At 40.9% G+C, this 14,572-nt stretch overlaps 2 protein-coding genes across 4 annotated transcripts in view; both read right to left on the reverse strand.

Moving 5' to 3' along the window:
* Positions 1 to 369: 369 nt before the first annotated feature.
* Positions 370 to 4,786, reverse strand: LOC306915249 (large ribosomal subunit protein eL38-like; the record flags this gene model as incomplete). 2 transcript variants are annotated; one of them, XM_079492535.1, is made up of 4 exons in its annotated part: positions 4,733 to 4,786; positions 4,497 to 4,522; positions 3,405 to 3,465; positions 2,200 to 2,327 (listed from the first exon to the last, which is right to left on the reverse strand). In XM_079492535.1, the coding sequence occupies exons 2-4, from the start codon at positions 4,497 to 4,499 to the stop codon at positions 2,200 to 2,202; spliced, it is 192 nt and encodes a 63-aa protein (XP_079348661.1). In that variant the 5' UTR covers positions 4,500 to 4,522; positions 4,733 to 4,786. The 2 variants fall into 2 exon arrangements, 1 of the variants encoding a protein (XP_079348661.1); XR_013788783.1 differs by lacking the exons at positions 4,497 to 4,522; positions 4,733 to 4,786 and adding an exon at positions 370 to 442 and having other exon boundaries at positions 2,205 to 2,327; positions 3,405 to 3,420.
* Positions 4,787 to 8,240: 3,454 nt separating this feature from the next.
* LOC306915670 (cdc42 effector protein 4-like) overlaps positions 8,241 to 14,572 on the reverse strand; it is a 49,994-nt gene continuing 43,662 nt past the window's right edge. For both annotated transcript variants that reach the window (XM_079493171.1, XM_079493170.1), the window contains one exon: positions 8,241 to 14,280. In XM_079493171.1, coding sequence (XP_079349297.1) covers positions 13,895 to 14,280 — 386 coding nt within the window. In that variant the 3' untranslated portion in view covers positions 8,241 to 13,894. The remainder of the gene's footprint in view (positions 14,281 to 14,572) is intronic.

A 14,572-nucleotide genomic window follows, 5' to 3' on the forward strand; every position in this document is an offset into this window, starting at 1 on the left:
TGTGTGGGCCCCAACTCTGCCAATTGTTTCTGGTTCTATTAAAATATTAGCCCCTGGCAAAACACATTGATGCAGTTGCAATACATTACAGTTCAGGGTTCATTTGTTTACAAAGGACTGGATTGTTGCAGGCAAACGTTTTTCCTCAGCCACTTTTTATTTGCTCAAGTCTGCCATCTTGCGGACACTCCAACCAATGACATACAATGCAGTTTGAACTTTGATGCCACAATCTGTTTATGGAATATATTCCATAACATGCCATGAAACAACTTCTTCCAAGTACAACTTGGAAGATAAATCTACATGGCTGGCATACTAATACAACAATGGCATACAAAATAGAAAATATATTCACAAGACAAGAAATCGGGTTTTCCAATTTTTATTACAATGATCTGTACATGTCAAAGGTCTTATTTGAGCTCCTTCACAGCCAGACCTGGAAAACAGAGATGGGATGGTTTTAGAACATGAGTTTACAGACTCTGTAGAACACAACCATGACCAGATGCATGGATTAAAGCTAAAAATGTCACAACTGTAAAATGGTGTCCTAATGTGCCATTTGTGAAACATACAGTTAAAGTAATATTCCTGCCGTTTTACATGCCAACCAGGCAAAGAATTCAAAGATTGAAGCTTTAGTAATATTATTCTTGCAGTTTTACATACAGCCAACCAGGCAAAGAAATCAGATTGAAGCTTTAACCTTGCCAGGGTGCAACCGTGCATAGTGCATACTTAGTTTAGACTATTCATTGGTTAGACATGGGTTAAGGTTAGGTTTAGGTGTGCTGCCCCGTGGGAGGTTAGGGTGAGGGTTTGAGATAGGTTGTGGTTGTAGTTGTAGGACTAATGACCAAATGACTAGTCTAAACCAAGTACTGTCTAAACTAAGTACTGTACCCACCTTTAGCTTTAATTTATTAGCCGAGAACCTTTAGCTTTTATTTAATAGCCGAGACCACTAGGATTTTATAAAGATATCAAGATACTTCAGAACATAGCTAGTTTGACCACTTAAAATATTAAGCAAAAATGCCTCATCTACAAGCACATGTTGAGCTTGTAGATTGGCTTCTATAGAGGACACATGGCTGAAAACAAGTCGTGGCAACTGAGAACTTTAGTTTGAGCACAACTTCCAGGAACGTCGTTCCCCCCGGTCACCACAAAATCACATGTTTTTCCATCTTGTTGTCAGTGGACCGGTGGAACTCGGATTTCGGAAGTATACAAAACCAAGCACTTTGGTCCATTCTTTGTTCTAGCAAGCGTGTAAATTCACCTCAGGCATGGAGAAGCCTGCTGTGTTTGGACAACTTGCATAGCTAAAATACATTGGTACAATATATAACATTGGAACATTATCTTTTTGAATAAATATTTTATGTTTTTCCGAAAACTTGGGTCAGGATTTAGCTGTACAGTTTATTTTACCCACTGCAAAGTCTCCCATGTCTCCACTTCTTTAGTAAACAGACAATACATCTTCAGGTCAGGATACCAATTTAATCCAATCAGGAGAGAACTCTTACAGGATAATTGAAATGAGAAGTGAAGAACCACAAAAATGGAACACTAGAATATTGAAGCTGCCAAATGAGTTCCCACTCCCGATTGGACAACATTTGCAAGACACCTGAAAAATTCTGTTCTGTTTATTAAAGAGCCCCAGACGCCGTTACTGAATCTATAGCACTATTAGCAATAATTACCTACAAACTCGTTTTAGAAACCCTTAAATTATGATCACTGTACACTCAAGTCTGAAGTGGTTCCATGCAAATGGGTAATTTTTGAGGGGCACTAGCCCCTTTTATTTCAGCTATAGTGTAGATTTGTGTCCCAACGCAAACGGTTACAGCTTAAAGGTTTTAACGGTCACCTCAACGGCTTTGATATGTACATGTCAATGTTGACCACCATCACATCTTCAAAGTGCAGCACTAGCACATAGTGGCTACCAGCTATCAGGGTCCCAGAAATGAACACCAGCCATCGTCAAATGCAGGTAGATCTTTAATTTGATGTGTAAGTTTCAAAAGCCACCTGACACGGTACTGAAGCAGATTACCTTCATGCATGGCATGCAACACAAAAAAGCTAAATGTATACTGTACATTTTGGCTGGTAAAAAAAAAGCTTTAGGCTGGGACACTGGTGCCTCAGGTCATCGTCTGGTCAGTGGTATTACTAACCTGGGGGCAGGGACTGCTTGAGCTTCTCAGCCTTCTCCTTGTCGGTGATGACGAGGGTGTACAGGTACCTGCTGCAGCGCACCTTGAACTTTACATTGTCCTTGTTCTTCTTGATCTTGACGGCTAGAGACACGACGAGAGAATAATCAAGTTACAAAAATACCCATCTAGAGTGGACATTTTCATAAACGTTTGCCTAGGACATGGGGACACCAGATGTTATGAGCTGAATAACCCATTAAAACCGTGAATGAATCTGTCACAGATTTTAGCTACAAAGCATCATTTTATACTTTGGATATTCAAAAATAGAAGTTAAACAAGCTCATAGAGAGTCATGTGTATGAGCTTGTAGATCTGCCAGTCTTGAATAAGTGGGAATGGTCCCTGAACAAAATACTTGACATGAAAAAGTTTGAGCACCAATGAGGCTGATGTTTATAAAATCCTATTTTTTTTTAGGATTTTAAAAACATCAGCCTCGGGTCTCAATAGGTTCACAAACTAAAACGCATCAATTTTTAAAACGGCATGTGCATGTTGAGGTTTGCCATCTGCATAGCCTTTCTAGATGATATTCACTCATCCTTTTTTTCACAGCTTGTGTTCTGTCCTGGTTTTGCCCCACCTGGATCTTTACTGGTTTGACCTAATTCTAATCAGGTCTTTAGCACATCCACAGTCTCATGCATCACAATCACATCTATTCCAAGCCAGTGGCTCTCAACTCCTGGGAATAAATGTCTTGTCGTGTTTTCTATTCAGCCTGCAGTAAACTGTATTTGCCTTACGGTTAAGATAAATAAGTCAGTGCTCTAACTCAGAGCACAAATTGAAGATCAATTCAGTGACATTTACCTACATTTCTAGACAGTATGCCAATGGTACTAAGAAAGCACTAGATTAACAACAAAATTGTACAGCATACATAGTTTATTATAGGGAATGCACAAAATCACAGGTGTTAACTAGAAACACTGTATATGCCTTTACAAAACTACACCTTTGTACAGCCATAGTCAAATGGGTAAAAATAAATGCTTGAAAATATAAGGAAAACATGTTCCACATCCAGTCGAGAACCACTGCTGCATCAGCCAACTGCTGCATGCATGCCTACCTCTTCGAGAGAGAGCGCACTAGCACAGTACCTTCTGTACACCAACAGGTGATAAACGTGATAAAAACAGGGATACTTACACTTGGCATCCTTCCTCCTCGCTGTCAGCAGGAAATCCTTGATTTCTTCGATCTTTCGTGGCTGCGACACAAAAAGGACAATGAGAAAAGTATTGACACAGGTACAAAGATTGTGGATTTGTCACCACAAAACAAAAAACATTTTCACATTTTGTCAGTGGACCGGTGGAACTCAGATTTCGGAGGTTTACGAAACTAAGCACTTGGTCCACCCTTGTTCTAGCAAGTGTGAAAATTCATCGCTGGCACTGCAGCCTGGGATGTTTGGATCACCTGCAGTTACGATTGTACATGGACTTTGAATACACTCCAATGCTGCTGTAATGGTGCCTAGATATTAATTGACATGCTTTTTTAAACATTCCAGTCTGCTGATAAGTGTCGTCTCTAGACTAGTCTACTTTGACACACACGAGACTATGTGCCTCATTGCTTTCCATTATGGCCATGCTGCAGCTCAGGCACTCTAGCATAGTTTAGTCTTTTACCATTTTAAAAGCTACAAAATAATTATTTCACCCACTTTTTAAACCTGCATTATTGCGATGTGACAAAGTTCGAGTTAGTGTTTTTACCTACTAGTTTACAGCTAGTAGTTAGCATACATGACTGAAGCACTAGATTAGAAACAACCTATTTAAATGTTATTTCAGAATAATAAGTCAATGTTAAAACAAAAGACCTTGCAGTGTCAGGGCACAAGTTACAACCGTTCAAACCTGACTGACAAGATAGTATATGGAGAAGTCATATGGTACAAATAATCGAACCCTATCATCGCAGTTCACTGGTGAACATTAGCATAGCTTCCCAATATTCATCTCATCTGGCATGATGAGGCTGGTAAATTACAGATATACAAGCCCACAGCCCGTGAAGGATGCGACATATTGTGGGCTTACAGGTCTGCCATTATCGGCGCGATACAAGCATACCGCTGGTTAGCATTAGCAACATTAGCTTCCTTCCACCAAAGCTACCCACCGCTAGAGTATGGTTCAACCACATTAGCAGCAGACACGACAAAGGCACAATAGCATGCTATTATGAGCGTTATTTTAAACCATGAAGTGGATAGTGAATAATTCTCACCATGTTGCCGTTGTAGTGGACTGAGCCTGGGAGAGGAAACAAATAACATGGAGTTAGAATGCTGCTCAGAACGGCTCATTGAAATGCTCTGGAATAATAATTTATAAACAGTCATCTGGCCGATGTACATACGCATCGTGGTTTAATGTACATTTGGTGACATTTGTTGGTGTAAAAGAGGATGGTTTATGATTGTAAAACGTTATTTAATTGATGAAGATAATACGGAAACTCACAGCGTCAGCCAGGGAAGGACGAAAAGGGACGTAATTTCCGGTCTGCGGCTCTTATATACGGGCTACGGTACGACGCGATGGACAAAAAATATGAAAACTCAAACCAATAATAATGTTGACATGGCTTCATCTTCTGTAGTGTTTTAATATTTCAAAAACATATAATAACCGTCCCAGAGTTCTATTTAATAATGTATCAAGCTACATGCTTGAGTCTGGATCAAGCAAGTAGCTCCTCTCATAGAACATGCAAATAAAAAAATGATTCAGAATCAGATATGAATAGCTGGGAGGTCTAACAAAACTAAACAATGCAAGTTGTGAACTTGTGATACATTTTTCCCTTAGATATTTACCAAATAATTACCAAGTGTTTACTCTTTAGTGAACTTGTAGGCCTGCTACATAGCCCACAAGCCTCCACAGCAGAATGTATTAATATAATAAATAAAACATAAGGATATGGAGAAATGGCATGAAATGACAGCTATAATTATTTCAAAACATTCTAAAAAAAAAAATAACAATAATTCTCAAAAAAGCATTTTGTTTCATGAACTAAAAAATCACACCCGTGTGAACTGAGTGGTGTAAGGTCTGTCTGACGTAATGAAATCATGTCTGACGTAATGAAATCACACCCGGGTGTGATTTCATTACCTGGCGTTGTTTGTGCAGAAAAAATGAGCATGGTTGCTATGTTCACCCTGTTCACCCGGGTGTGATTTCATTACGTCATTACAACAGGGTGAACATAGCAACCATGCTCATTTTTTCTGCACAAAAAAGCCAGTTGTAGGAGTGGTTTACACCACTAAAAAAAAAGCCAGTTGTAGGAGTGGTTTACACCACTCAAAAACAAAATGAAACGATTTTGATAGTAATTTCATGAATAAATGAAAGAAAATTCCAAGAAATTCCATAAATTAGGAAAAAACAATGTTTAAACGAGTCCTATTTCCTATAGGCTATAGTAAAAATAGCAGATCTGCAAGCTCAAAACGCATCACGTTGTGAGCTTGTAGATTGGCAATTCACTAGTGAAAATGAATGTGAAAATTCAGTGAGTCAAAATGAATATTTGAAATGTTTCATAGTTTTATAAATAGGCTATAGTGCTTTCAAATTTGAGAAAAATGTATAATGGGGTCAGATTTTGGCACGTCAAAAAAATCACTTTCACCTAAAAACTCACCTTTTCTTTAATCAATCAATCAATCCATCATTATTGGGAACTTGCTGGGAACTTGTGCAAAAGAAAGAAATGAAAAAGTATAGGCCTACCGGTACACACCCAATACCATGCAATGACCCCCAATCACCACTAGAGGTCACTAGACACCAGACTATATCACCAAATCTCCCATAATCATGATGTGCTGTGTGTTGAGTCAGGTAGTGTTTAATAGTTAGTGTGAATCCAATTATTGACAGCAGAAACAGACACTGGCGTTTTAATAGTGATATTTAATGTAAAATAAATAATGTGACAGCTAAACTGTCACTCAATAAGAATGGATCCACATTGTGAAGAAATAAATGAAAAACGTAATTGAAAAAACACGGCCCCCTCACGTATTAGAATTAAGGACTATATCAGTCACCAGAACCAAGGACAGGTGTATTACACAATTTACACAACCCAAACCTCTATCAAAACAAAGTGGTCTTGCCCTTTAACCACTGTCTTAAAGGAGCAGTTCATCCAAAAAATGACTTATTTTCTATTACACACCGCTGAAGCCTTGAATTCATGGAGATTCATTTGTTTTTGTCACATTCCTGAGCCAATAATTTGATAACCGGCGAGACTCCGGTACGAGAAGACTCATAGAGGCTCCATTGAGTCTTCATGGGGTGTGTAATTGATAGACAATAAGTCCTTTTTTGCGGTTAACTACTCCTTTAAGCCCTATGTCTGTCATACAGTATGTTAACACAGCCTCAAACTGTGCACACATGTTGGCACAAAGCTGGCATTGTTACCCATACCCACCGTGGACAAACCCTGGGTTCATGGCTCAGTCTATAGGCTATTAACTATAGTTAATTATTAGTTAACTATAGTTCATTATTAGTTAACTATAGTTAATTGGTTAAATGGATAACGATGATGTCTGGGCAGAAATCTCTTATCTCCATATTGTACTTTTTTTTTGTATGAATAGCGATGAGGTTAGATGAATCAAAAAGTAGTTTAAGCACTCATTTTGATTAACTCAACGCCATGCAGCCTCCTGCATTGTGTGCAATTTTGAAAAAAAGGTGGTATCCTACACGGGACCGTTGAGTGATTTACGCCGAGGGCTTCCGAACACTCAAACACTCAAAAACGAATCACCTGAACACATAATGAAAGAAAGTAGAAAGAAAGTAGGACATACTGTAAGTGTAACATGTCTATCGTCTATGATGGGATTTTATGAAACAACAACTCACCAAGGTTGTACAGAAAGCTGTACAGAAAGCTTGTGTTAGCCAAGCTTTCTGTACAGCATTCTGTACAACCTTGGTGAGTTTAACGTTGTTTAAAGAATACAATCAGATAGGACTTTCCGGTTTCAATGAATGGCCTGTCAAGGGTTGGTATAGCAATTTAAGATTCCAGATAGCGTCATAGCATTATAGCTTGTGCAGTTCTAAGTTTGGCATCTCAAAGTCTTATCAGTCAAAACACTAAAGCTTTCAGACTAGCCCAATATAGGAAAAACGCCAGACAAGTAAATTAGACACATTTTTGTCCTTAACCCGTTAAGACCTGAGGCCAATTCCAAAAATGTCTTCTAAATCCTAACAGTTTTCTGAGAGAACTATGTTTATATGTCAGTGGTTCTCAAACCTTTTCATGTCGAGGACCTCCAAAGTTATATGTAGGCCGTGGACCACCAGAAGCAAAGACTTGAGATTTGCACAAATGTTCAAGTTTTTTCCAAAATAGCAGACCAAAAAGCTCAAAGTGATGCGCTATGAGCATACCAGTTTTTGAATAGCCAAAGTATAAAATAATGATTAAAGTGGTTAAAATCTAAAATGACATATGTTTGTGTCAAAAAAAGTGTTTTAAGTGTCAAAATGTAATCAGGCGAATAACAGTTGTATTGATTCAATGATTGGGTGTTTGCTACTGACATAGAGGGTATGTGCGTGACATCATCAAACCCGGAAGTTATGCAGGAATGCCTACTGAGTGGCAAAAAACTACTTTATGGCCTCGACAACCCATGCATCGAAACAGAAAAGTCCTATCTAATTGCATTAAACATTAAACAATGTTAAACTCACTTTGCATGTTGCTTTGCCACTCAATGTGCCATTCACTTTAAGCATGCACATACCCTCTATTGTGAAAAAAGAAAACTTGGTTCCGACTCAAAGTCACGGTTGCTGTATTTAGGAAATAAAAATGTTAATGAATATATGCGAGTAATTTGTCATCGATTTAGCCACCTGTGGGGTCAAGACTCAACACGCCAAGAAGAAGCAAATAAAAAAATCCACAAAACACAGCCACAGGGTAAAGATTACCAGCTTTCTCTTTTTATTGAAAAATATAGCTGTTATTTTAAAGAAAGAAAACATGAGGGAGGTAAATATATATTAATATACAGTGAAAACAAGAGAGACAGAGAAAAAGGAAAAGAAAATAGCACAAACATTTTGACGTTAAGACCATCGTGTGTAGAGCCACCGCGTAGAAAAAACTAAATACATACATTCTACAGCTGAACTGTATGTTTTTCCACAATCTTTTTCTTTATTATTATTTTACCACAGACCTGTGATGAGACATTTTTTTTAAATTATTATTATCATCATTATTGTTTCTACTTAGAAGCCAAATGGGTGGCGGGGTGTATGTATTTAGTTGTCGGGCAGAAACCTTTTATCTCCAGTCTAACTTTCTTTTGTTTGTAAATTAACGCCCTACTACTTGATCATACTACAGTGTCATAGAAAAGCATTAAAAGTAGTTTCGAGCTTGTAGATCTGTTACTTTTGCCAGTGTTTAATGTGAATCCTGAAAAGTAACAGTTTGAGTTTGGACATAATAGGTTTCCACCCGACAGCGACGATTTTTGCTACAGTTTAAGACAACCAGGTACAGTTTTCAATTAAACGTTTCTTACACTTAAACCGTTGTGTTCCCTCGCAATGAGTCACAACGCGACCTACAAGATCCGGTTGTCATTTATGTTTTTCTTCTTTCTTTTTAAAAGTTTGATAATGTGATATTTCCCAAAATAGGGATGCCCGGTTGAATGTGGTTAAAATTAATCTCATGGTATTATTAATCCGCCACTACATCTGGCACCTCACAAAAGGTCAAATCTAATTATTTATGAACGCCATGATTCCACTCAAGTCTATATGATCATGTTATTATGCTACTAACGTTCTGGTCCATATAGTAAAAAAAAATGGTGAAAATACAATGACCGCTCACGGTATTCATGGATTGGCACAAAATATAGTATTTACATACACGTACTTCTGATTTTAAATCGTCAGAAGATTGGAGTGTTCTTTCATTGTAAAAAAAAAAGTTCATTGTGGATCCATGTCCTCTTCCAACGCCAATGTCACACGGCAAGGGACTGACGCTGCACGAACAGTTCACACAGTCCATCCGTCACATTTTACAAAGGATTTAATTAAAAACATAAAACAAAAAACAGACATCCCAAATGTGAAAGAGGCCCGAGGCATGCTGAGAAACCATACTGCAGCTCGCACAGGAAGTGGAAAAATAAAATAAAGCACACGTCACCACCGAATATCATCCGACATCTTGCTTAATAATGCTAACCCAAAAACATGGGAATAATGTACTTGGCATGTTTATCTTTAAATATCTCCACACTGTTCTCTCTTCTTCTTAAGACCTGCAACGCAGAGATGCAATTTTCTGACATGACAACGTTACCCCATATGTCCAAAACAGTTATTTTTCAGGATTCAAATTCAAAAACAGCTTTTACTGTTTTTGAAAAAGTAGCAGGTCGACAAGCTCGAAACGCTTGCGGATGTGTTACTTTTGATGCTTTTGTGTGGCGCTGTAGTGTGATCTAGAAGGGCGTTAATTTGCAATAAAACACCAAAATTAGAATATGGAGATAAGAGGTTTCTGGACCACCTACCTCTCCACAGCGCTCGTACCACTCAAACGTAACGTGTCGCCCCATCCACTCCCTTTCCTCGCCCGTGAATTCATGCCACACACACGTGTGTCCGTGGCCGTGGTTGCCCCTGCTGTGTGCCCCATATAGCAAATATAATTTCCTCTCATTTATGAATAATAAAAAAAGGACTGTACATTAATCAAAGATCTAGGAAGGAGAGTGAGAGACGCTCCCTGCCTCCATAGAACCACATAAACCCTGGCGTCCATATTTTGGGCACATTTTCAAAAGGTTTTCTAACTGCTTTATTATTATTTTCCCCACACACAAAAAAGTGCAGATCTACAAGCTCACACCGTGTCGCATTGCTTAGTGTTGTGAGCTTGTAGATGCACTATTCGTATGACAAAATACATATATAGGAGCTTAAGTGGTTTAAACACAAAGCGGGTCCATGGAACAGTGGCTCTCAAAGTGGGCTCCAGGGACCCTCATGGTTCCTTTGAAGGGGTTCCAAATGGTCCCTTACAGGTCTGTAACTCTGGACACGTACACGTGGAAGCAAATGACCCATTAGTATACGCTCTCAGAGTTATCCTTCTAAAACGTTTTAGAACCACTGACATAAATAAGCAGCACCTCGCCTGCAATTTCCTGTTCCCAAATCTAACCAATGGTGGAACAGATCAAGCTGGTTAGCGGCCAATCAGACACTCAGTGACCGCAAATGAACTGAACGGCCGCGAAAAGGCACATGCTTGGGTGATTCAATAACCCTGTTCCCATTGGGTGATTTGGAGGTTGCATACGGCATGCTTATCGCTCAGCTGCAGGTCCGCTCCCGCAAAGCTCTTTTGAGCTTGTAGACAAATTATTTTCAAATAGCTCATGTATGGTTAAAGCGGTTAAAGTGATTTTGGTGGTATATTAACACATTTTGCCGGCGACCCCTTGGAACCCCTCAAGGACCGCCCAAACCCACTTTGAGAACCGCCGATCTATGGTGTACGTCGTACACCAGGAACGCCTGGACATCCACAGAAAGAAGGGACGTCGCTGCATTCAGACATCTTTTTAACACACACACACACACACACCCACTGACTCCTTCCCCAGACCTCTCTCTGCAGAGCCTTTCTGCTGACCCGCTGTGAGCCGACCCGCCTCGGTGATGCGGAAAGGGATATGACAAGCAGAAGTAAAATGTCAGCTGTGTAGGGGCGTAATAGCCGACAAACCACCGCACTGTTTCTTTTGGGGAAAGAAATGGTCTAAACAACCAAACATTTATGAGGCGTAGAACTTATCCAAAGGCCTCCTGTTTTTTGTTTAGTTTAGTTTGTTTCCCTCAAGGACAGCATGGTTCTTGCAGTCAATACGGTGTGACTGGGATTAGGGTTGCGTCTACTTTTAAGTCCATTAATCAAGTGCAACATGGTAAGACTAACTGTAAGTGTCAGCTTGTGGGTCAGCGCTGGATCGCAGAGTCGTACCATCATCATCATTAAAGAAATCAAACAAACGCAATCGGGACAACAAAAAAAGAAACAATCAGAAAGAAACGGTGCACTTATAAGACCTGCGATCTATGCTACCCCATTTTGGGGCTCTATTTTATACTTTGTTGCACTCCTGAAAATAATGCCACTCACAGCGAGTCGGATATCGACTAGTGGATCGTCTTTTTTTTTTTAATTTTAGGGAAATTTATGTAAGAAACAAAAAAAATCTGTGAGGATTTTACTGTGCTGAATAATGTATAGATACAGAATGAACGTAAACAAATACAAAATTAATTCCCTTAAAAGAAGAAATAAACAAATATTTATTTATTGTATAAGTTTGTTTGTTTTTTTTTCCATCTTTTCAGCTATGCCAGAATGTGTTTTTCTTTCCCACTGCGCTGACTCTGGTTCCATTTCCTCCTTCCTTCCTCAGTAAATCTCTAGGAAACATGACGTACACTTTCACTCTGCGACCTCAAACGTCCTCCTGACCTTTCACCTCGTGTGTCGGCTCTCAAAGGGATTCCCATGTGACCGAAGTGTTGTTTTATATCCCACTGGTTTCACAAAGTGTGGGGCCTGGCCGGGAGACCACCAGCCAGGGGCCCAAATGGGACACTTACTGGGCTGTAAACTCTGAGAGTGTACACCGTGGAACCAAACCCGTACGGGTCTATTTGGTTCCCTTGTGTACTCTCTCAGAGTTGAATTAACACTGAGGATTTTACAGATGGGGTTCCGGTATAGTTAAGTTCAGTGATTATCACTTTATTTCCATTTGAATGACCCCCCAGTTTGACCTGCAGTAGTCCATGGACCACCCATTTTAACTACCGTTTAGCTGTTTTCTGTTTTCCATGCAGTTGTTTGTTTGCATTGACTGCCATGTTTTTTAAACCCTGTAGCAAGTGCTTCATAGGTAAATAAAATGCATTATAATAATAATAATTATTATTATTAGTCTCTGGGACCCCCAATCTACACTATAATATTCTCAAGTGTTTAATTTAACTCTGAGAGTGTACACAATGAACCAACCGACCAGTTACAGACCCATACGTGTCCCTGGACCCCCGATGTCGAGAAGCAGTGGTCGTACTTCTGCATCACCCAGAATGCCGAGGGGTCCCGGCCCACTGGCGGTGGCGTTCGTTTCCTTCCTCCCTCAGTCAGCACACTGCCAGGGGTGACAGGAACTCAACATATAGGGGACGAAAACAAATCAAAGCAAATACTACAGAATAATGGGCCTGTGTCCACACAAAGTGTTTCATGAGTGGAAGGAGTGTTTTGGATATCATGTCCATAGCGCTCGCACTCAAGAGTTTATCGACACCGGTAACGTTCGAACCGATCAACTGTTGCTGTTCTCGAATGTCCCGTCATGGCTCACGATGGCATCTGCCTTATTAGCACAAATACATGGAATAAAGCTAAATCAAATGAAAACCTTTTGCCAGCTCAAGTCTTCCTCATCTGTGATTGTGAAACAGCATGAAAGGAGTCTGCTTGAAGCACAAAGGGCGCTGTGGCAGAAAACACGAAGCTCGGGCGCTGGGAAGAGCACCGTTTGGGCGCTGGGAAGAGGTATTTTACCATATCTACCAGCTCATAAAATGTTTTCTGTGGACTACAGCCCCGAATGAAGAATGGATGTTGTTGTTTTTTCTCCCCCCAGCCAATAATAATAACGACACTAACACATCAGAATACCAGTTAATAGGGTCCAAACTGACGTTTGGCATAACATCAGAGTTCTCTTATGAAGGCGAGTCGGAGCTCGAAATTGAAAAGAAAAGAAAGTCAACAACCCACAAACACATTTGGGGGACAGGCCAATTGGTTGATGCGAGGAGAGAGAGCGATTTGAGTTTCCCAGCCTCCATGTTTTTTATGCTTCTCTCAGTGGTCAACACTGGAATTCATTTAATGGGGACTCATGGGGAGACTTGTTTTTTGTCATTTTCATTCCCCACTCGATCTGGGACACATCTTCACACACGCATGCCTCCTTCACTAACCTCTGGGCCGTAGTGGCGTGACTAAGGCTTAATTACAGTCTGTGTTTTTTTTGTACGCTGTGGTGCCGCAGACCGAGATAGATCCATACGTAGTGCGATGGGAATGTGGCCGTCCCGTTTTCTACCCTCGAGTTCCCCCACACTCTCCTCCTCCCCCCCCCCCTCCCCCTCCCAGCTAGTGTGAGAACATCCCAAATTCATGGGAGAAAAATAAAGAACAGAAAACGCCAGTCTTTCCACTCCAGTCGTGTTCTAAAAAGGCCGTTTTTAGGGAGGCGCGATGATGCGCCGCCCACAGATTTTTGATCCACTTAAACCCTATATATGGTTGACCCCGGAGTCCCTCAAGGCTCTATACTAGTGTATTTTGTTTTTATTCCGGTTATTGCGAAGACCGCTTTCGTGGGAAAATAGCCGATCGGTGAGCTGCTCCTCGATCGTCTGTTTTCCACGCCAAAGCTTTCCCCACAAACACGGACACTATAGGGTTTTTAAGTGTTTTTCTTTTTTCTTTTTCTAAACCCGAATCTCGTCGTCGTCCTCGTCCATGAAGGAGAAGTCGCGGTCCTCCTCTCCCCGTGGCGAGCTGTACTTGGCGCTGTCCGTGTCGCCCTCCTCCCTGTGGAGATGGTGGTTGTTGTTGTTGTGGTGGTGGACGGCCTTCTGGTCGTCCAGCGCGGCTGAGCCGGAGCTGGACACAGAGCAGCTGTCCAGGTACTGGCTCTGGTTGTTGGCGGTGGTGGTGGTGCTCCGGATGCGCAGCTCCGGGGTGTAGGGGTCCACGGGGGTCTTCTGCTGCTGCTGGTACACCATGCTGCGGGGGGGCCTGGCGGGGGGGCTGGCGTCCTCGTCCTCCGTGGGGGGGCTGAGGGAGGGCGACCCGCGACCCTCGCTGCCCTTGCCTTCAGGGTGGGGCGACAGTTTGAAAGAAATCATTAGTCAAGTTAAAATAGGCCTAATTCAGTAGAAGCACATTAACGAATATATTTCGAGCTTTGTCCGTTTGTCTGCATTTTAGCGATGATTTAATTGGCTGATCACCCCATAGCGATGATTTGATTGGCTGAGCAAAGTACATATTGAGGACAAAAAGTGAGGGCAGAAGACTCCAATTGTGATTGGCCGAAATGTGATGATGTATGATGATAGGAGCGCCATTCACTTCACACAAGTGTGATGTTTTCAGAATATGCT

The sequence above is a fragment of the Electrona antarctica genome (genome assembly GCF_951216825.1).
Source record: "Electrona antarctica genome assembly, chromosome: 22".
Taxonomy (NCBI): Eukaryota; Metazoa; Chordata; class Actinopteri; order Myctophiformes; family Myctophidae; genus Electrona; species Electrona antarctica.